This window comes from Macaca thibetana, chromosome 8 (assembly GCF_024542745.1).
Source record: "Macaca thibetana thibetana isolate TM-01 chromosome 8, ASM2454274v1, whole genome shotgun sequence".
Classification (NCBI taxonomy): domain Eukaryota; kingdom Metazoa; phylum Chordata; class Mammalia; order Primates; family Cercopithecidae; genus Macaca; species Macaca thibetana.
The window spans coordinates 4,401,402-4,424,231 of NC_065585.1; the positions used below are offsets into that span (position 1 = coordinate 4,401,402).

A 22,830-nucleotide genomic window follows, 5' to 3' on the forward strand; every position below is an offset into this window, starting at 1 on the left:
TAATTTTCTTATTCTCAATCATAGCATGTTTATGTATTATATAACTATTTCATCGTAGATCTCTAAGGTGAAGATATATTGCCTAGTTAAAATAATATTAAAGGCAAACATCAAACATCTTTAGTGGGTTGTAGTTAGAAATACATGTTGACACAGCACATGTGCATCTTTTAATTGAGATTTTTTAAGAATTCAAATGTTAAACATGTTTCTACAACTCTAATGTACCATTTTCCTGGAAACATGCTTTACATAATAATTATATATGCCCATCTGTCTTCTCTAGATCATAAACTACTTATACATGTATACGTGTATATGCATAACATAGCATGACAGTAATAAGTGATCAGTACATTCTACATGTGAACTGGGTGTGCCCAGATGCATTTTGTTAGTTCTTTGATCTACCGTAGTTACTTTGGATTTATAAAGTGCTTTTTAAAAGGGATGTTACCTTGTCATAGTGGCTCATGTCTGTAATTCCAGCTGCACAGGAGAATCCCTGAGGCCAGGTATCTGAGACCATCCTGGGCACACTGTATCTAAAAAAAAATAAGTTAATTAAAAAAAATAAAAATAAAAGGTGATTTTACTGGGGAGACCATAGTAAGAGCCACAAGCCAAATTGTCCTGGACTACATTCCACCACAGTCTGCATAACCTTGGCCCTTACTGTAGGACATTATCTAATCTACACCTTACCTGAAAGAAAGTTTACAATCAATTTTGCAGTGTTAGTAAAATTCTGTAGTAATATTTTTTCAGAGGAAAGTGAATAGTGTAATATAGAGTTGTAATTACATAATTTTAAGTAGGTTTTCTATGTATAGAATGATGGTGAATACTGTACATTTCAAGGGAGGGAGTGAATGCTTCTAAGCATGACAAATTCTGAAAGATAGAAAAATAAAATTGTTATATTTAATTACATAATTAAAACACTTATGTGCTGCTGAAGTGAGCACAATTACATAATTAAAACAATTCGTTTAGTACAAGGTAACATTTTTAAAGCTATGATGACAGGGGAAGATATCTATGACACATATAACAAGGAATTAAAATTTCTCATTTTCAAGTATTCTTCCAGCTCATTCAGTAAAAGACAAGCTAGTATAAAAATGGGTTACGTTTTAGAGGAATGGACACACAAATGTTCAGTGAATATATGGATACAGTGATATATTTCATTTTATATTTACTACGTTGACTAAAGAAACCTGATAACCACCACTGGCAAGACTTCTGGAGAATACACTCTCATGCCTGTGTCATTGTAAATTGGTACATTTTCAGAAGACAGTTTAGGAGTACTCTGCCCATTTGTCTGCCTCTTGGAAATCAGTCATGCAAACCACTGACCTGAGGAGGATATTCACTATTGCATTGTTTATAATAGCAAAAAATGAGCAAAAATTAATAAATGAGGGAGTATGCATACATGATGTAATACTACGCAGCTGTTTAAAAAATAGCTCTATTAATGTATTAAAAACCTACATGTAAATGTGTGTGTATGTCTCCAAACTTTTGTATTTATAAGCATTAAAAAGTCTGGTAAGTTAAGTCACCAGTTTCAGTTAATGAAGACTTCTAAGAAGAATGGAAGTACATTTGAACAAAAACATTAACTCCCAGAATTAGACATTTTAGGTAGTGAGTCCTTAGGGTTTTCTTAAATGCTGCTTCTACTGATGGTGTCTGTTGCCATTTTTCTGTATTCCATTATTCTCTTTATAAAAATATTCTCTCAGAATCCTTCTGTTGCTTATCTTCTTCTTTATACCTGCCTTTCTACCCACGCCCAGCTACTTAGGAAGTCTCCTATTAGCCAAAAATATAATAATGGATTCTTTTTTCTTTCAGGAAATAGAAATTTCAACAGCGTGCAAACAGAAATCACACTAATGTGTCATTTGAAAGGCTATATTATTAACAGTTTGGGTATGAGTAAGGTGGTGGTGCTGGTGGTGAGTGGTGGTCATGTTCATGGGATAATAAACTTATCAGGTCTTTTCAGTTACTCTGAATTTGGTCTTCCTGGTGTGACTTGGTTATTTTGCTTGAAATAGATGTTCAAAATGTCAACAAGTGATGGCTTGCAGTTTGGCTTGAATTCCTATGATGTGCAGTGAGTTGTATATATACAGCATTAAGCCTCACAACCATCTCTGCAAATTAGAAGAATTAAACAGTTTTTCAGAAAGAGTAACATGGGGTCCTAGGCTGATTTTTTCTTTCTTTACCAAACAGTGGTTGGAGAGTCTCCCAAGTGCCAGATACTCCGCTAGGTATTAGGGATGCCATTGGGCAGCTTAAGTCTTACCGTAACCTTAGGCAGGTTGAATAGTCTGTGGAGAAGTATGATATGTGGCAAATACTCTGTGGATGCAGCAGAAACATAGAGGATGCCACTCAGTGCAGACTGAGGTATTCCAGGAAGGGCTCCCTGCAGGAAATAGAACTTGAATTGAGCTTTGAAATATTGAGGAATGTTTCTACCCGAATGAAGGAAGAGCACCTTTCAAGGCATGTGTGGTATGTTCAGGGGAATACAATGTGCAGCAGTATAGAATCAGGGAATAGTGACGAGTAATACCGAAAAGCCAGATTGGCCAGACCAAACATTGCATGCTTTCAACATGTAGTTGTTGAGCTCCTCCCATTTTCCAGGCACAGTTCTAGGATAGAGGTTGTAGCAGCAAACAAAATAGACAAGGTTTTGCATGCATGGAAATTTTTTGTAGGTGAGGACGTACATGCAATAAACAGAGTAAATTAATAGAGAAAATAAATACTGTAGCATATAATATATCAAATGGTGTTGAGCTGTATCGAGAAAAATAAGACAGGGAAGAACGTAAGGGATACAATTTTAAATAAGGTTGTCAGGGAAGGTCCCACTGAGAGAGTCGCACCTGAAGGGATGGAAAACAGAACCTACAAGGATATCTGGCTATTCCCTATTAAAGGCTGGGGAGTGCTAGGAAGCATACCTGGAACAGCAGAGACCCAGGTCACTAGAATGCCTAGGGGGGTGATCCCAGGGCTGGTGGTTGGTCAGGATGTAAAGGCATTGTAAGGGCTTTGGCTTGTACGCAGTGATTTGGAAAGCCATTGGAGGGTGTGAAGAGAGGAGTTAATGTGATCTGGTTTATGTTCTAGAATAAGTACTCTGGCTGCCGTGCTGAGAATAGACCATGGTAGGTCGGCCTGGGTACAGATAAAGTAGAGGGACCAATCAGGAGCCTATTACCATGATGTAGGCAAGTGATATTTGGGTCAGGGGTTCTGGAATGACAGTGACAAGTAAGAGGACTTTGGATAGAGTTGGATAGTAAATCCTCGCATTTGCTACACTGGGTATGGATTGGGGAGCAGCGAGGCCCTGTGATGACTGCTGGCTCCACGTGAACAATGGGTAGTATGCAGGTGCACCCACCAGGACTCAGTTCTGAATATCGGCAAGTCCCAGCAACCTTCAGACATCCAGAGGGAGGTGTCAGGTAGACAACCAGATGGAGAAGTTCAGGTCAGGCGAGAGGTCCAAGCTAGAGGTATGCGTTTGGGGGCTGCAAAGTGTGGGTGGTATTTGACGCTTTGAAACTGGATGAGATTACCAAGGAAGTGAGGTTAAGAGGTACAGGTGTGAGCACTGGGTAATCTTCAGGCCAGGGAGATAAGGAGGAACCAATAAAGAAGACGAAGAAGAGGTGCCCTGAGAGGACAGAAGAAAACCATGAGAATATAGTACAAGGTTCAGGAGGCCCAGGGTGGGAAGCTCTCAGAAGGACAGAGTGATGAGCTGTGTTAATTGCTAACTGTAAGTGAACAATTGGGTTTAGCAAGGCAGATGTCATTGGAGATGCTGAAAGAGTATTTTCCGTGTATGGGGGTGGAGGGAACTGATTAGAATGAATTCAAGGGCAAATGCAAGGAGAGGAACTGTGGACAGCAAGTGTGACTACACAAGAGGTGTCACCAAGGAGCTGCCTAGAAGGGCACGAGAGTGGTGAGTGGTAGGTGGGTGCCTCCTCAGCCTCCCATGCCACTCTACAGACACAAGGCAAAGATGACAGGCAGAGCAATGTTTGTGTGCTGAGAGAAGTGAAGCAGTGCCTCGTAAATTAAGCTGGGGTGTTTAAATCTCATCCTGAAAGTTTTTGAGAGACACTAAAATGTTAAGCATAATAACTTGCTTGGTTGATGAATTTGTAATTTGAGAAGTTTATTCTGAAATCATTTAGCTCAGATGGATTGGAAGAGAGGACTGGTTAGGGGGCTGTTACATTAATTCAAATTAAAGAGGTTAAACCAGGGAGGGCTCCATGTTTCCTGGTTTGCCAAATTAAGGCTGCAGGAAAGAAATAGTCTCCCTCACCATTGAACAAAGTCCTCAGCTTCACTGTGGTCAGGCCAGCATGAGCCAGTCACTGTGTCCTGCTCAGCAAAAAGGGAGCTCACCCTGAACTCTGTAGATAGCTGCCTGGCTCACCTTCCAGCCAGCCACGTGCACGGCTCCTTTGGGTGACAGCTCCGAGACTTGACTTCTTTTATACATTCATTCCATTGGCAGCCACACACACCTGTGGAATTGTTTTCCTTCTGTTTCTCTGTGCTTCCTGCACAGGTTTGTCTGTTGTTACTAGTGAGTAGTTTTATCAAAATGCAAAATGCCTGGTCCTTTGACAAGGAGTGTTGACTAATCTTAAGAAACCCTTCATCTTTTAGTTTCCTGCGAACGAAGTCTTTTACCAACTTAGCATCTTAGTTCTTTATTAGGATTAGGCTGTATGTATCGGGAGAACCCACTCCCGATGGTTAACCTGGGTTCTTTTCTATTTCCTAAGTGTCTCGGCTAGTTTGAGAAATAAAGGGAAAGAGCACAAGAGAGAGAAATTTAAAGCTGGATGTCACATGTCGGCAGATTCTGTGATGTTCCCTGAGCATAAAACCAGCAACTTTTTATTAGCGATTTTCAAAAGGGGAGGGAGTGCACGAATAGGATGTGGGTCACAGAGATCACATACTTCACAAGGTAATAAAATATCACAAAGCAAATGGAGGCAGGGCGAGATCACAGGACCACAGGATGGGGCGAAATTAAAATTGCTAATGAAGTTTCGGGCACACAGTGTCATTGATAACATCTTTTTTTTTAATTATTATTATACTTTAAGTTCTAGGGTACATGTGCATAACATGCAGGTTTGTTACATATGTATACTTGTGCCATGTTGGTGTGCTGCACCCATCAACTCGTCATTTACATCAGATATAACTCCCAATGCCATCCCTCCCCCCTACCCCCTCCCCGTGATAGGCCCCGGTGTGTGATGTTTCCCTTCCCGAATCCAAGTGATCTCATTGTTCATTTCCCACCTATGAGTGAGAACATGCGGTGTTTGGTTTTCTGTTCTTGCGATAGTTTGCTGAGAATGATGGTTTCCAGCTACATCCATGTCCCTACAAAGGACACAAATTCATCCTTTTTTATGGCTGCAGAGTATTCCATGGTGTATATGTACACGTTTTCTTAATCCAATCTGTCACTGATGGACATTTGGGTTGATTCCAAGTCTTTGCTATTGTGAATAGTGCCGCAATAAACATACGTGTGCATGTGTCTTTATAGCAGCATGATTTATAATCCTTTGGGTATATACCCAGTAATGGGATGGCTGGGTCATATGGTACTTCTAGTTCTAGATCCTTGAGGAATCGCCATACTGTTTTCCACAATGGTTGAACTAGTTTACAATCCCACCAACAGTGTAAAAGTGTTCCTATTTCTCCACATCCTCTCCAGCACCTGTTGTTTCCTGTTTAATGATTGCCATTCTAACTGGTGTGAGATGGTATCTCATTGTGGTTTTGATTGGCATTTCTCTGATGGCCAGTGATGATGAGCATTTTTTCATGTGTCTGTTGGCTGTATGAATGTCTTCTTTTGAGAAATGTCTGTTCATATCCTTTGCCCACTTTTTGATGGGGTTGTTTGTTTTTTTCTTGTAAATTTGTTTGAGTTCTTTGTAGGTTCTAGATATTAGCCCTTTGTCAGATGAGTAGATTGCAAAAATTTTCTCCCATTCTGTAGTTGCCTGTTTGCTCTGATGGTAGTTTCTTTTGCTGTGCAGAAGCTCTTTAGTTTAATTAGATCCTGTTTGTCAATTTTGGCTTTTGTTGCCATTGCTTTTGGTGTTTTAGACATGAAGTCCTTGCCCATGCCTATGTCCTGAATGATATTACCTAGGTTTTCTTCTAGGGTTTTTATGGTATTAGGTCTAACATTTAAATCTCTAATCTGTCTTGAATTAATTTTCATATAAGGAGTAAGGAAAGGATCCAGTTTCAACTTTCTACTTATGGCTAGCCAATTTTCCCAGCACCATTTATTAAATAGGGAATCCTTTCCCCATTTCTTGTTTTTGTCAGGTTTGTCAAAGATCAGGTGGCTGTAGATGTGTGGTATTATTTCTGAGGGCTCTGTTCTGTTCCATTGGTCTATATCTCTGTTTTGGTACTAGTACCATGCTGTTTTGGTTACTGTAGCCTTGTAGCATAGTTTGAAGTCAGGTAGTGTGATACCTCCAGCTTTGTTCTTTTGATTTAGGATTGTCTTGGCAATGCGGGCTCTTTTTTGCTTCCATATGAACTTTAAAGCAGTTTTTTCCAATTCTGTGAAGAAACTCATTGGTAGCTTGATGGGGATGGCATTGAATCTATAAATTACCTTGGGTAGTATGGCCATTTTCACGATATTGATTCTTCCTATCCATGAGCATGGTATGTTCTTCCATTTGTTTGTGTCCTCTTTTATTTCACTGAGCAGTGGTTTGTAGTTCTCCTTGAAGAGGTCCTTCACATCCCTTGTAAGTTGGATTCCTTGGCATTTTATTCTCTTTGAAGCAATTGTGAATGGAAGTTCATTCCTGATTTGGCTCTCTGTTTGTCTGTTACTGGTGTATAAGAATGCTTGTGATTTTTGCACATTTATTTTGTATCCTGAGACTTTTTGCACATTTATTTTGTATCCTGCTGATGTTTCTTATCAGCTTAAGGAGATTTTTGGCTGAGACAATGGGGTTTTCTAAATATACAATCATGTCATCTGCAAACAGGGACAATTTGACGACTTCTTTTCCTAACTGAATACTCTTTATTTCTTTCTCTTGCCTGATTGCCCTAGCCAGAACTTCCAACACTATGTTGAATAGGAGTGGTGAGAGAGGGCATCCCTGTCTTGTGCCAGTTTTCAAAGGGAATGCTTCCAGTTTTTGCCCATTCAGTATGATATTGGCTGTGGGTTTGTCATAAATAGCTCTTATGATTTTGAGATACGTCCCATCAATACCGAATTTATTGAGCGTTTTTAGCATGAAGGGCTGTTGAATTTTGTCAAAGGCCTTTTCTGCATCTATTGAGATAATCATGTGGTTTTTGTCTTTGGTTCTGTTTATATGCTGGATTACGTTTATTGATTTGCGTATGTTGAACCAGCCTTGCATCCCAGGGATGAAGCCCACTTGATCATGGTGGATAAGCTTTTTGATGTGCTGCTGGATCCAGTTTGCCAGTATTTTATTGAGGATTTTTGCATCGATGTTCATCAGGGATATTGGTCTAAAATTCTCTTTTTTTGTTGTGTCTCTGCCAGGCTTTGGTATCAGGATGATGTTGGCCTCATAAAATGAGTTAGGGAGGATTCCCTCTTTTTCTATTGATTGGAATAGTTTCTCTTATCAGGAAACAGGGTTTGAGAGCAGACAACCTGCCTGACCAAAATTTATTAGGTGGGAATTTTCCTTGTCCTAATAAGCCTGGGAGTGGTACAGGAGACCGGGGCTTGTTTCATCCCTTCAGCTACAGGAGATGGGGGCTTATTTCATCCCTTTAGCTTCGACCATAAAAGATGGCACGCCTTTAGGGGGTCGTTCATAGGCCTACCATCAGGGCGCATTCTGTTTTTCAGGGATGTTCCTTGCTGAGAAAAAGAATTCAGCGATATTTCTCCTATTTGCTTTTGAAAGAGGAGAAATATGGCTGTGTTCCGGCCAGTTCAAAGTTACCTCTCTTGTTCCCTGAACATCGCTGTTAACCTGTTCTTTTTTTAAGATGCCCAGATTTCATATTGTTCAAACACACATGCTCTACAAACAATTTGTGCAGTTGACACAATCCTCACAGGGTCCTGAGGCTACATTCATCCTCCTCAGCTTACGAAGAAGATGACTGAAGGGATTAAGAGATTAAAGTAAAGATAGGCATAGGAAATCACAAGGGTATTGATTGGGGAAGTGATAAGTGTCCACAAAATCTTCACAATTTATGTTCAGAGACTGCAGTAAATACAGGCATAAGAAATTATAAAAGTATTAATTTGGGGAACTAATAAATGTCCGTGAAATCTTCACAATTTATGTTCTTCTGCCGCGGCTTCAGCTGGTCCCTCCGTTCGGGGTCCCTGACTTCCCGCAACAAGTACCCTTTAAACAATTGTATCTAATAGTCAGTGTATGTTTGTTATAAATATTGAAAATAAAACCATGAGAACCTAAGGTAGACAGTGTAGCAACTTTCTTTAAAGGGTCATTGCTGGAATACCAACATAGGCCTCATCCTTCTTCCCTGAATCTAGGCACCATCTTTTCAAAAGGAGTGAAAAGAGCCTTATACATCTCTTGTCTTTTTCCCCGCAGAAGGTGAACGGGCTTTGCCATCAATACCAAAGTAAGTACTGCTTTTTTTTACTGTTATTTTGTTTTGTTGGGAAGTTTAAGGAAATTTCCATGCTTTATTCATTTTCCTAAAAAAATTAAATTCAATATACATGATCAAGGAACTAGGAAACAATTCTAGAAAGAAATCAAGTCAGTTTTAAATTTTATTAAGTATTTAGGCTTAATCAAAAAGTTTCAATTTTTCCTTTAAGTTCTATGGGAGAGCTAAAGAATAATCATAATGTCGAGAGCCTGTTGTTAAACATTTGCTTCATATGTTATTGCTAATCTTCACAAGAACCTGAAAATATGTGGCATTCTGGCTATTTTACAAGTATGAAAATTAAAAGAAATGATTTATGTTAATTTTCTTGTTTATTTCCTGAATTTCATAGTAGGTGTGTTGATCTACAAAATTAAAAGAATCAAATAGTAATACCAAAATAACTTATATAATTTTATATTCTCAGCCAATTTGCTAGGAACTGGGGACTAAGATATGAGTGCTAAAATCTAGGCAATCAGATACACAGGTAAACACACAGTTATAGCTGTGTGGTAAGTGCTTGCAGAGATGTTTGCACTTTCCAAGACACTAAAGAGGAACAGTGAGCCTAAGAGACCACTGGAATAGAGAGGGTAAGGCCTGAGCTTTGTTCTGTCCCTCTCCTTGTTCTCTGTAGCCAGTCCATTACTATTTCCTCCAGTTCCATGTTCTAAATGGATCCATCTGCTTCACCACCTTCCCACTGTGTCTCCCCTGTGTTTAGCTATCTGGGCTACCCAAGTACACTCCTGTGTTGGGGGTCCCCAAGATCTAGGAGTCACAAGACTCAGCTATGATGTATTACAGCAGATAGATACAAAGCAGAATCAGCAAAGGATGAAGGCGCATGGGGTGAAGTCCAGGGAAAACCAGACACAAGCTTCCAAGGGTCCCTTCCCAATGGAGGCCAAAGGACACTCTGAATTCCCCAGCAATGGATTATGACGACCTGTGTGAAATGTTGCCTACTGAGAAAGCTCGATAGAGACTTGGTGCCCAGGGTTTTTACTGGGTGTTCTTTATACGTGCACACTCTGCCTGGCATGCATCCAAACTCCAGACTCCCAGAGGGAAAGCAAGAGTTCAGCATAAACCACATTTTTTGTACAAACATTTTAGGCATAGTGTACCATACCTGTCAGGGGATGGTGGCAACTCCGTGAAAATCCGAGTTCCCAGATACCAGGCAAGGGACAATCGTGTAAAGTCAGTCACAGTCCTGCTACATTAACTCTTTTCCGTGTACTTCTGCTAAATCAGTCTCTGTCCAGTGTTGCTCCTTAGCCTATCCGTGCTCTGTGCTACAGCTTGAGGAAGCTTTCCTAATTAAATATCTTAGATGACCTACTATTGCTCTTAGGATACTTTGCAGTATTCTTAACCTAGCTTTCAGGAGCCCGTGTGATTGTTCCCTGCTCACTTTAGCCTTGGTTTTTGTTACTCCTCATACTATTCCTCAGGTACACTGAACTTTTTTTTTAATTCCAGGAGCAAACATCCTTTCTTTTCCCTGAAGGTCTTTGCCAGTATTTTGTCTTTGCATGATTCACTCTTCTTCCAACCCGCTTTTCCTTGCTAAGCCCTACTCATCTTCTAAGTCTCATTCTACATCACTTCCTGTAGAAACCTCATTGACCCACCCACAAGCCAGGAGAGCATCCCCATCATGTTTTCCTATGATCGTTTCTAGTTATTAATTGCCAGAGTCCTAAACATGGCCTTTTAACCTGTCTGCCCTCCCCGGGCAACCTGGCGAGTTGCTGACAGCCAAGGTCATATGCAGTACTATGGGCCTCGCGCAGGCAGGGTCTGCAAGTGGCTGGTGCACCTCTAGCTTTGGACAGTGCACTCTACAGCATCAGCAGTGTCTGATAGAGGTTCATTTGGGGTCATATCAGGGCAGGAACTAATGTTTATTTAGTGTACCTTTAGTTGTGGGAAGTTAAGGGATAATTTTGGGATTAAAATCAAAGCTGGTCAATGTGGTGTGTTCCTGTGATTCTGAGGCTGAGGCAGGAGGATCACTGAAGCCCGGGAATTTGAGGCTGTGGTGTACTGTGATCATGCCTGTGAATAGCAACTACATTTTAGTCTGGGTGACTTCATAAAACTCCACCCCATTTCTTACAGACACACACACATATAGAGGAATCATGAACATAGGTATGAAAGTGAGTGAGGAAGGTAGTACATTAGAAGTGTTAACAGATACAGGAAACTAAATAAATGAAGCAAACTTTACAAGAGTGGAATTTCCACAAATCTTAAAGCATCAGGACACCATTATTGCTATTGATCAGATAAGTGCTGAAATCCAAGCTGTCGTGATAAAGTTGCTTAGCGACAGCATACATGATTGTGATGCGGACAAAGGAAAACCCCAGTGTTTTGGCAACAGAACAAGGAAGGAAATGATGTAATTTTTTGATTTAAAATGTGTGTCCTCTGACTGCCCAATATAGTTCAAAGGTAAGTTGTGATAAATCATGTAGCTGCAATGGAAGAGAAAGTAATGAGTTGTTAGAAAACAATTTTGATTAAATTTTTATACTAAAGATATAAAATTTCAAATATTTGGAGAATTCTGTAAAACGAACACAAGTCTATGGCTGTTTGCCGTGATTATTATAGAGATTATACAGTTTCACATTAAATAGTTATAGTGCTTCAAAACGATGTACAAGTTGAGCATTTCTAATCTGGAACTTCAAAGTTCAAAATGCTCCAAAATTTGAAACTTTTTGAGACCAACATGTTGCAGCAAGTCGAAACTTCCTCACCTGACCTCATGTGTAACAGGTTGCAGTCAAATCTTTGTTTTGTGCACAAAGTTATTTAAAATATTGTATGGAATTACTTTCAGGTTACATGTATAAGGTGTATATGAAACATAAACAGATTTCATGTTTAGACTTGGGTCCTATCCCCTAGGTTCCTCTCCCCTAGGTTCCTCATTATGTATATGCAGACATTCCAAAATCCAAAACATCTGAAATTTGAAACACTCTATCTAGTTCCAAGCATTTTGAATAAGAGATATTCAACCTATATTGTTTTAAGTGTCAGTATTTCATCTGGAAAAGGTTTGCTTTTATAAAAAGACCAGGTAACTTTGACATCTAAAGACTGTGTGGTTCCTTTTTTCCCTGTGTTTTGTGTTTTACTAACTGTACTTGCATTTTTTAAATGGCAGAAAGACTTTTGGCCAAAATTTTATTTTTTGTGGGTAAATATGTAAAACTAGCATTAAACCATTTCATGAAGCAAGTAGCAAAATACAGTGAGATTACTTTTTTAAGTATGTAAGTAATAGTACATATTAATATATTTCTTGATAATTTTTTACATGCCGTAAGTTTAAGAAGGACCAGTCATACTATAGTATTTCATGTTATGTTTTAGAGAGCAAAATTCACTTCCAGGTGTATGGTTTTTCTCTTATAACTTTGGGGCAATCCTTTACTGTGTAGCATTTACATTTACATTTTTATTTAACCTATTCATACCAGATTAAATTGTATTCCATTGTTTTAAATTATTGTCAAGAGTATCTTTCTCACAACAGTTCAACATTCCTTCAGTTGTGTATTTTAATTTCTGATCTTTAAAGCATTAAAGCAGCCTGGCTATTTTAATAGAATCCAATTTTTAAAGAAATCACCTGTCTAAATTTTGTCTTCCTCATCCAAGGCAGTTCCCTACTTGATGAGGCCGAGTGGTGGGGTCCTGGGGAAATTGCAGGGCTTACAGCTTTGCTCTTGTCTGTCACAGGTTGGCCAACAGCGAAAAGCAAGGCATGCGGACACACGCCGTCTCTGTGTCAGGTAAGGGGCTCTAGGTAGCAGACCTCGAAAAGCACTGTCATGGGGTAAGATGATCATAGATGTCTATTTTTGGTATAATTGCTTCATTCTAGAATAGCTTATGAAAATAAGCATTCTGGCTATCTAAATTTGCATAATTTTACCATCATTAAATAGTTTTCAGTATGGCTCATAGATTTTATTTTTTTAGATGGGACATAGGTAAAATACCAGATCACTCAGCAAGTTATATAGAATTCCAAATTATTTTTGGGTTTTAATAATATCATGTTAATCATATCCAGAATGAAGTTGCCATTATAATTTATCTTTGCAATTCAGTAGAATATACTTTGCATATTTATTTTTTGAAGTTCAGGAAATATGAGATATTTTAAAACAATTTTTGTATTTCACAATTAATATGCTGTTTGAATATTGCTTTTTTAAAAATATAGTTAAGATACTGGCATGAGCATTATCTTAACTATTTGCTGGTGCGATTGTGTTGTACTTTCCTTGGTATGTTTCAAAATAGATATGCCTTTTTCCCCATTTAAAAATGTGGGAAATAAAGGAAAGGGGGAGGATGAGAAAGCATCTTCTGTGGGCCCATTTGATATCTTAAAATACATATGCAAATATATACATCTGTATATGCACATATATACATACATAACCGTATACGCACATATATAATTTGTTCTTATGTATGTGCATACATATATGTTACATTTCTGAAATAATAGTTTCCTTTTAACTTTAGCATCTCACTTAGAAAAGACCCAATTCCTGTTTATTTTGAATCAGTTTTTTTTGAGACAGAGTCTCACTCTGTCGCCCAGGCTGGAGTGCAGTGACGCGATCTCAGCTCACTGCAACCTCCGCCTCCCAGGTTCAAGCAATTCCCCTGCCTCAGCCTCCCAAGTAACTGGGATTACAGGCACCCACCACCACACCCTGCTAACTTTTGTATTTTTAGTAGACACAGGGTTTCACCATATTGGCCAGGCTGGTCTCAAACTCCTGATCTGAGATGATGCACCTGCCTTGGCCTCCCAAAGTGCTGGAATTATAGGTGTGAGCCACTGGGCCTGGCTTCCTTGTTTGTTTTTCTTTTTAATTGTGCACAAATGTCCCATAAGCCCTTCCTCAAGAAGTATTCTTGCTTGTATTTGCACACTTGGCAAAGATACTCAATAAAGGTGAATGATGTGTGATACTGCCGAAGTCCTACTGCTTGAGAAATCATTGCTCACTTCCTCATTAAGTAGAAGGTTGGAGTGCTAGAGCTGGTCTTATGGACAGCTTCGGGGTTGCCAGTATGTTCTCAGGTAACAGTTAATCATCCTTATAAGCCTAGTTGTGACTTCATGGAGTAGCCCTAGTTTCCAGTAGTGACACTGGGGCACTAAACAACACTCAGTGTTTGCATTTGTTGAGTCTGTGGTGGGTACAGAGAGTTGGCGAACTTGCCAGGCCCTCATGGAGTTTGTAATCTAGTTGGAGAGAGAGAGACCACCACACATGCTACAGTCATAGGAGGGAGCAGCTGCTGGGTGTCAAAGGATGTTCTGCAGGATGTTCTGTAGAGTAGGTGAGATTTGAGCAGGGCTTTGAATAACTCACAGGCCCTTTGGTCCATCTTCTTGCCAAACTGTAAAGCAGCTTTTGGGATGAGCCCTGGGGACTTCCCTTTTGGTGCTTGCCACACACTGTCTCCACAGTCTCCCCAGACTTGATCAAGAGAGAAGGGAAATGTCCCATTATGTTAATAAGGACTATTTCTGCCATCTGTCTTTGGGTAACAAAGTAATGAAATGTAATAACATAGGCCCCAGCAGTACCTTCAAATCTTTTTCCTCCTATTTTACTAATCTCTTTTAATCAATACTCTCCTTTCAAGGTTTAAACCTCAGATGTGTCTTTTAGCAGCTGGTCACCACCAAACTTTTGGATTTTACTTCTTCCAGCCAACCCCCACTTTATGATCTCAGTGTTTTCATCCTATTTCAGAACCCCATTAAGAATAAAGTTAGCTGGCATTTTATGAGTACTTTTGTAGATACTGTGTTCCAGGCTCAGGTTTATGTTCTGTGTTCTTGTATATGTATCATCTCATTAGTCCTTACAACAAATCTATAAGATAGTTTTTCTTATTGTATAGCTGAGGAGACTATGTCCCAGAGAGGTTAAATAATTTGCCCAAGGTTACACAGTTGCTAAAATCTGGAGTCATTATTCAAACTCTAATGTCTGGCTTTAACACCCACCTGAATTACTTGTGATCCTGCTTTCATTGTTTCTTCCTAGGTATTCCTTAACTAGGAGTTCATACTTCAGTACCTTCTCCATGTTAGTTCTTAGATTGCTACCATGTTGATTTAAATAGGCAGTTCTCTGGTCAGAAACTTTTAGTAATAATTTAGTATCCATCAGATGAAGTTTGGGCTCCTCAGCTTAGCCCTCCAAGACCTTTCATTATCTGCCCACCACCCACCTTTCCAGTCCTCCCTCGCCTCCTCATCTACATTGTTCTTTAGCCAAAAAAAGTTGGTGGCTGTGCCTCTCCCAACCTCCTTATCTCTGTTGTTCTGCTTGAGCTATTCCATCCAGACTTGCTCTTTTCATCATTACATGTAAAAATATTTTCACTTTCAGAGTTAGTAATACTTCTATATATGACTGTCACTTAGGTGATTTAAAATCCAAGCAAAGAATAATTGGTGTCCAGTGGATATTTAATGACATAGCATTAATTGTTCAGTCTCTCGTTTGTCCTTAGTCATTCTACCTACTACTTGCTCACTTACGTGGAAACCAAACAAGTGTGGCATATTTCTTTTCTTGTATTCCGGCCCTCCCTCCCTTCCTTTCTCCCTTCCTTCTTTCCTTCCATCATCCTGACATTCAATGGTGTGTTATGTTTCTATCTTCCACAAAAACTATAAAACGTAAAAACTGACCAGCCTAGCTGGCCAGGAACCAGTGCATTGCATTTAGCCCCATAGCTGGTAATTGACATTTCTAGGGACATCTTTGTTAAGCCAATACCTAGAAAAACAGTAATATTACTAAATCCCAGGGTTATTTCTTACCTGCCTACCTGGAAACACTGTACTATGTGGGATGTAGTGCTGACACACCATGGCAGAGGCCCTACTGCTCCTGGATCCTTGTGATATTCTGCATGTGCTTCTCCACAGTGAGCCTGTTCAGTGTCTAGGATAGTAGGGTGAGGCTGCAATCAACTATATGCCAGCTACAATTACTTGTTTTTCTGTCATACGATAGCTCATTTAACCCCTAACAAGCCCTAAGGGATTGATGAGACCTCACTTTTACATTAATCGAGCCAACAGGTAGTTCTTGAGTGCCTGCAGCATGCCAAGCACAGAATTCTAGATACTGGAGTTTACTAGAACACAAAGCCACGTCCCTCCCTTTATGGAGTTTACGTTCTTGTGAAAGAGTCAAGCCATAGATAGTAAATTAAAATAAAGCAGGTAAATTGAGAGCAACAGGAAAGCTGTTTAAAATTGTGATCTGTATGACAATAAACCTGTATATGTATTAACTCTTGTGGGATTGTAAAGCCCTTCATAAATGCTAAATATTATTTAATCCCACAGTGGCCTTGCAAGGTCTTTATTGTCTCTCCATTTCACAGATACAAAGAATTAAATTCAGAAAGGTAAGCAAACTTGTTCAGTGTCACACAGCTTGAAAATGATGGCACTAGGATTGGAACTCAGGTCATTATTACCCTCTAGGCTCTACTGCCTGTCATGAGCAATTTGAGAGTGTACTCCCCTGTACTGATGAACTACTGTTACACTCCCAAGTGTCGATGAAGGTGGAGAGTCTTTGTGGGATTTGTCTGGCTCTCCCGTTTTTCTTCACAACCAAAGAGTTCTTACCTGACCCAAGCCTGAGTTCACATGTCAGTACCTCATAGAAACCTTTCCTGACTACTTTAAGAAGATCTGGACTCTTCCTCCTCAGAGCACTATACATTTCTCTCTCATGCATAGTCCTAAAATGGATGTCATTGTGTTTTAGAAACCATGTTGTCCATAAAACCATGAACCCATTGCATGTAAAGACATGTTCTGTTTATCTCTTTATTGTCTGGGATATTAGTTTTATAATTGTTTTTAAATAAATCCATTAACTCCATAAGGTATGGAGGTATGCTGGGACTTAGAGGAATGCATTCTGGGTAGTGGGAACAGACAGCAGAAAGGCAGGAATGTTTGGAGCAATGTCACTGGGGCTCTCAAGGGGTTACCTGTAAGCTTGTCACTGTAAATTGTTCTAGATTTTTTTCCTAGGAATCATTGTAAATAGTTCTAGATTCTTTCCTAGGAGATGTTGGGCAAGGGAGGAGAGGATAACCAACAGAAAAAGTGAGAGTCTAGATAACTTTAGGACAGTTTGCAGCTCTTAGTGGATCTCTCTTGATGGCAAATAAAGTAATATCCTTACATTCCAGAGAGAAGATACCAGGTACTTTTTCATTATTCATTGCAAAATAAAGGTAGTTATTGGATCACCTTCAGTAAGATTGCAATGACAGTTGATGTTGAATATATGAACAGTGTATCTTTGAAATTCACACAGTATTTCTCTATAAAAATAAGTGTAAGATTAACAGAGATTTACAAAAATATCGAACAGAACAACATGTTTTCCTGCCTATATTCTTCTGAGAACCTAAAGAGGTCTTTTTTTAGCCTAATTATTAAGTTATAAAGAAACTTGTGCTTATTGTGGAGCTCAGGTACAACTTAGAACATATCTGAAATTCGAGTGCTGCAGTCTTTCATAAAGTATGCTGAAAGAGGAGATGTGGCATCTACGGGGAGGGGGTGCTTAAACAGTGGTAGTGTGGGTTAAAATTACCCTGGAAATCAGATAGTTCCAAATCAGCGAGTAAAGCTGTATTTTAAATATTTTGAAGATATAAACTTGGGGTTTTTGTTTGGTTGATTATTGTGTTTGGGTTTTTTTTTTTCTTTTCTAAAATAACCAAGCCCTTGATCAAGCAGTAAAACCTTAATTATGACCAGAAGTACAAGATAACACATGATAGTAGTACCATTGCATTATGCACATGGCTCTTGTTATGTATTTGGATTACACGTGTGGGACTGGAGATAATACAAGTTTTCTCATCTGTATCTCTGTCATGTAAACCAATGTAGTGATCTTTTTCAAATGCTTGATTTGATTGTCTCTAAACCCTTCATGCTAAAGGACAATTATACTACTTTGTGATACTTTTTTTTTTCCCCCATTCTGTCGCCCAGGCTGGAATGCAGTGGCATGATCTCGGCTCACTGCAACCTCCGCCTCCCACGTTCAAGCAATTCTTCTGCCTCAGCCTCTCAGGTAGCTGGGACTACAGTTGTGCACCACCATGCCCAGCCAGTTTTTGTATTTTTAGTAGAGATAGGGTTTCACCATGTTGGCCAGGCTGGTCTTGAACTCTTGACCTCAGGTGATCCACCCACCTCAGCCTCCCAAAGTGCTAGAATTAAAATTACAGTCTTGAGCCACCACGCCTGGCCCTTTGTGATACTTTTTCAGTATTTGTTGCAATTTAAATAAATTTTTAATTTTCTAACATTATTTTGGTTCAGTTGTTTATCATGCAGCATAATTTCCTTTATTTAAGATTACTTTTAGGTTTTCCAGGTTAGTGACTGGAAATTATTCTGAACTATTAAAACATCTAATGAAATAAATGTTATTTGTATTTTGTATTAAGCTGCTTCATTACAGATTCTAAAACAGCTCACTTGTATATGCAAAGGTGGTTTGTAAACTGTAAAGTTCTATAAAATGTAAGGTGGTATCATCTATAATAATTACTGCATTTTATCTTTCTGTGTGGTCTCTGATGTACTAGGTTTGTTACCTATTCATGACTATGCCACTTATAAATACAGGTAGTTATTTACATATGCATGTGGCTTAGAGATCATGCCTGGCCCATCCACAAGTGTCATTTTGTTTAAACCTCATGAGAGTCTTCGTAATATTTTCACCTTACACATGAAATTAAGACACTCAGAGCCGAAGTGGTTTGGCCAAGTTCACACACCTAGTGAGTAATAGCCTGCTGGAAATCTTGATCTTGGACTACAAGGTTTGTTCTCTTTACATTAGACCATATTGACTCGTTTATTTCTTTTTTTTATTTCTTTTTTTTTTTTTTTGGAGACACGGTCTCCCTCTGTCACCTAGGCTGGAATGCAGTGGCTTGATCTCAGCTCACTGCAGCCTCAACCTCCCGGGCTCAAGCAATCCTCCTGCCTTGGCTTCCCAAGTAGCTGGGACTACCGGTGTGCACCACCATGCCTGGTGAATTTTTATATTTTTTTTGTAGAGACAGGGTGTCCCTATGTTGCCTGGGCTGGGCTCAAGCGATCCGCCTGCCTCTGCCTCTGAAAATACTGGAATTACAGGTGTGAGCCACCGCACCTAGCCTATGTTGGCTCATTTCTAAAGCTTGATGATATAAATGTGTGGAAGGGAATAATACTTTGGAAGAGTTTGAGTGTGATTCGATTAAGGTTCTTTTCCCCCCATTTATTAGGAATAGGATAGTACTGACTCAGTTCCAACTCTTTCATTAAAATTCAGAAATGTGCCCTGTATTCAAGTTTGAAAAAGGTTCTTCTGTCTAGTTTTACACTCTAGTTTCAATTTTGATAATGCTGTGGGTTACCAAGGTAGCCTCTGTTGCTGAAAGCTTGATTTAAATGCTAGCCTTTAGGAATTAAAAGGGGAAAGAAAAGAAAAAAAAACTTTGCCTTAATTTTAGAGCACTATCACCTGTTATATAAGTAGTTCATTTTTTTCCCTACCAAATCCAAGGGACACTGAAAAAATTAAAAAGTAAAACTAAATTTAGGCCAGGCACAGTGCCTCACGCCTGTAGTCCTAGCACTTTGGGAGGCCAAGGCAGGCAGAGCCCAAGAGTTTGAGACCAGCCTGGGCAACATGGTGAAACCCTGTCTCTGCAAGAAATGTAGCCAGGCGTGGTGGCGTGTGCCCATAGTCCAAGCTACTCAGAAGACTGAGGTAGGAGGATCCCTTGACCCTGGGATTTGGAGGTTGCATTGAGCTAAGATCACCCCACTGTACTCCATCCTGGGTGACAAAGAGAGACCCTGCCCCCTCCCCCCCAAAAAAACAACTAAATTTTAAAAGATAAATTCATTTTTGTGAATTATATGATTTGTGACATAATGTAATCAAATTAATTCTTCTAATAATTTTTATGTGCACAAAGTACTAGGTGTTGAATGTTATTGACCTATTCCTAGTACCTGGCTCACTGGAAATTATTCTAGTTTCAACAGTCATGAATAGTGTTTTGTAGTCAGTCTGGTATTAGGAGAGACTCCAAACCATTGAGAAGTGTACAGTTGTCACTGACTTCATACAGACAGACTGGCTGATTGTGTTGTGCATGAATAAGGAAGTGAATAATCAAAATAGCCCAGCTGTGCTACCTTCTTTCCTATAGCCTTCCCTCTCCCACCATTACATCATTTGAACTCCCTATGCCACTACTGAGATTTGGGTGTTCTTCTTAGTCATACCCTTTCTTCTATGGGTTCTAAAGCAGTTGAGAAGAATACTTGGAAGTCATGTAGGTTTTGAAATATCAACATCGTATGTTGTTAAGTAGTATCTTGAAAAAGGACCCAGAACCACTCCTTCACCCTTGAGTTGAACTTCTTGTCTCAGCTGCAGTCAGTGCAGACAGTGCAGACAGAAACTCACAGACCTCCCTGGCAAGGGGTAGCCTGAGGCACTTTCAAATTTTTAAAAAGGCTAAATGAAAAGCTGAGCAATAATGAGTACAACAAAAATCTAAAGTGGATTTTTGTTTTTATAAACTTGTTCCAGCCCACAGAAATCCAGCTCAGTCTTAAAATTTTGTTTCCAGAAGAGATTATTCCCATCTTCTCCCAAGCAGCCTCCACGCTATAAAGGAGAAAGAAATATATGAGAGTATTATAAACAAAAATGTATTTTTGTCTTTATAAAATAAATGCTTCACAGTTGGCAGTGTTGGGTATACTTGGCTCATGAACCATCTTGATCCTCTGGCGAAACTTATTAACAATAATTAAGCTTCTCAGTCTTTTTTAAAAAATGTGTTACTAAAACACAAGAAGCCCAAGTATCATCATCTTACCAAATATAAAATAAATATTGCTATCATCAAAAGGCCTAGTTTTTTTTTCTTTGAAGAAAATAATTTTAAAGGGCATGCTTGAAAGTTTAAAATATAAATTCTAGAATTTGACCTCAAGTCTTCCCCCACCCAGTTTGTAGCTTATAGCTATACAATAATTGTGGATTAAAATCAAACTGCGTGAGTCAAGACAAAATATTTTTGATACCTTTACAAAGAGGAGACCATGGAAATGAACAAATATTAAGTGCCTACTGTGCTTTTGAATTTTGAGTTTTTAAAACTTTTTATGGAAAATTTCAAACATATACAGAAAAGAGAGAATAGAATTGTATCATGATTTTTCATATCATCATCACCCAGATTCAGCAACTAAAAATCTTCTGGCCAATTTTATTTCACCTCTGCCTCCATCCGCTTACATACACACATAATCCCTACTGGTTATTCTAAAACGAATCTAAGGCATATTTCACCTATAACTATTCCTAAAAGATGAGACTCTTTTTTGTTTTACAAAACATTATCAGCTATCCAGTCAGTGTTCAAATGTCCCTTATTGTCCCATTTTCATATGTGGTTTCATCTAAACAAGAGTCAGACAAGAAGTACTTTGTGAATTTGCTTGCAGCATCTCCTGTATGTGTCAGCTAGACCTTGTTGATTGTTTGTTAACTAGTTGCAATTAATCTGTTGAAGAAATTGTGTCCGTTTTCCTATTCTCGTTCTGGATTAGGCTGATTACATCTCTATGATGCTGTTTTGTTTAACCTATTCTTTTCTGGCCCCTTTATTTCCCATAAGCTGCTTGTTAGAATCTAGAGAAGTTTGATCCAGCTTGGGCTTGATTTCCGCCCCGCCCTGCTCCCCCACCCCGCCGCCGAGAAAACTTCATAGGTGATGTACATCTGGTTGTTCTTTGTGATGTGAAGACTAATCAATGGGTTTAGGTCCCATCATTCTCTGATCCATACATGGGAACGTCCCCATGAGCATTTCACCTAATAGTTTTAGCAGCTATTGACATTAATGCTTAGGTTTCATCAGAGGCCACAAAATGGCACCCTGTGAATCCTGCCATTTCTTCTCCCTTTGTTTAGCTGGAATGCTTCTAGAGACAGCTTTCCCTCACCAGCTGCTTCATTACGCTCGGTAACAGGCTTCTTCTGGGAAGACAGGAAAACTGCCTTTTTCTTTTCCTTTATTTACCAGTTTTTAAAGTAATAAATTTTACCTTGCTAGTCAGATGTCATTCTTTGAGATTTTCTTTTTAAAATGTCAGTATGAATTTGTGTGTTTTTCACGTGTTGGGATAGGAGGTTCCCCCGTGACCACCCCAGGTTGGATGATTACTGGGAAACCTGTTCCCTGGAACACAGAGCTCAGGTAGTGTGCAGCTTTGTCAGCACCACACCCTCATGCCCAAGGAGAAGAACAGAATTGAGAGGTATGGTCAAAGGAGAATATCGCCTTACTTATGTAACTAGAAATAAAAAGGAAAATGCTAATCCAGTTGAACTATTCTCATTGTGCTCTTTATCCCATTCGTACCTGTTCCTCCGGAAGCCCCAGACTCCCTTGTTGCTCACATACCCTCTGTATACCCCCTGTTTTGTCTTCATTGCTTGATTTCCCCCAACTTCTAAAACACTACACCTGTGTCTTCTGGGGCTTCTCTATATATTCTTCTTTGTCACCTTCCTCTAACTAAAACTCTGGAGGTCACTGATACCCCTTGGTGCCTCTGTAGCCCTACTGATGATGTCTGAGAACCATGGTAGCACTAGCACTGGAGATGAGGTAAATATCCCTTGATTTTCATTGCCCCTTTCAGACTCTTCTCCCTCAAAAACACCAGCTTTGAATCTCACATATCAGAACAAGGCTATCCTATGTTCCTCAAAGTTCTGAGCACCCAGTTCACTGTCACTTCTCCAGCATTCCCCCATCGTAGTTTGGAAGGATTTCAGTAATCATGGTAGGCAGTTCTTCCAGCATGTTGTCTTTTTTTTTTTTTTTTTTTTTTTTTTTTTTTTTTTT

General features: G+C 39.3%; 1 protein-coding gene across 25 annotated transcripts in view; it reads left to right on the forward strand.

Moving 5' to 3' along the window:
• Window positions 1-22,830, forward strand: part of PTK2 (protein tyrosine kinase 2) — a 356,647-nt gene that overhangs the window by 203,165 nt on the left and 130,652 nt on the right. For all 25 annotated transcript variants that reach the window (XM_050801647.1, XM_050801656.1, XM_050801658.1 and 22 more), the window contains 2 exons: window positions 8,703-8,733; window positions 12,541-12,593. In XM_050801647.1, the coding sequence (XP_050657604.1) occupies window positions 8,703-8,733; window positions 12,541-12,593 (84 nt within the window). The remainder of the gene's footprint in view (window positions 1-8,702; window positions 8,734-12,540; window positions 12,594-22,830) is intronic.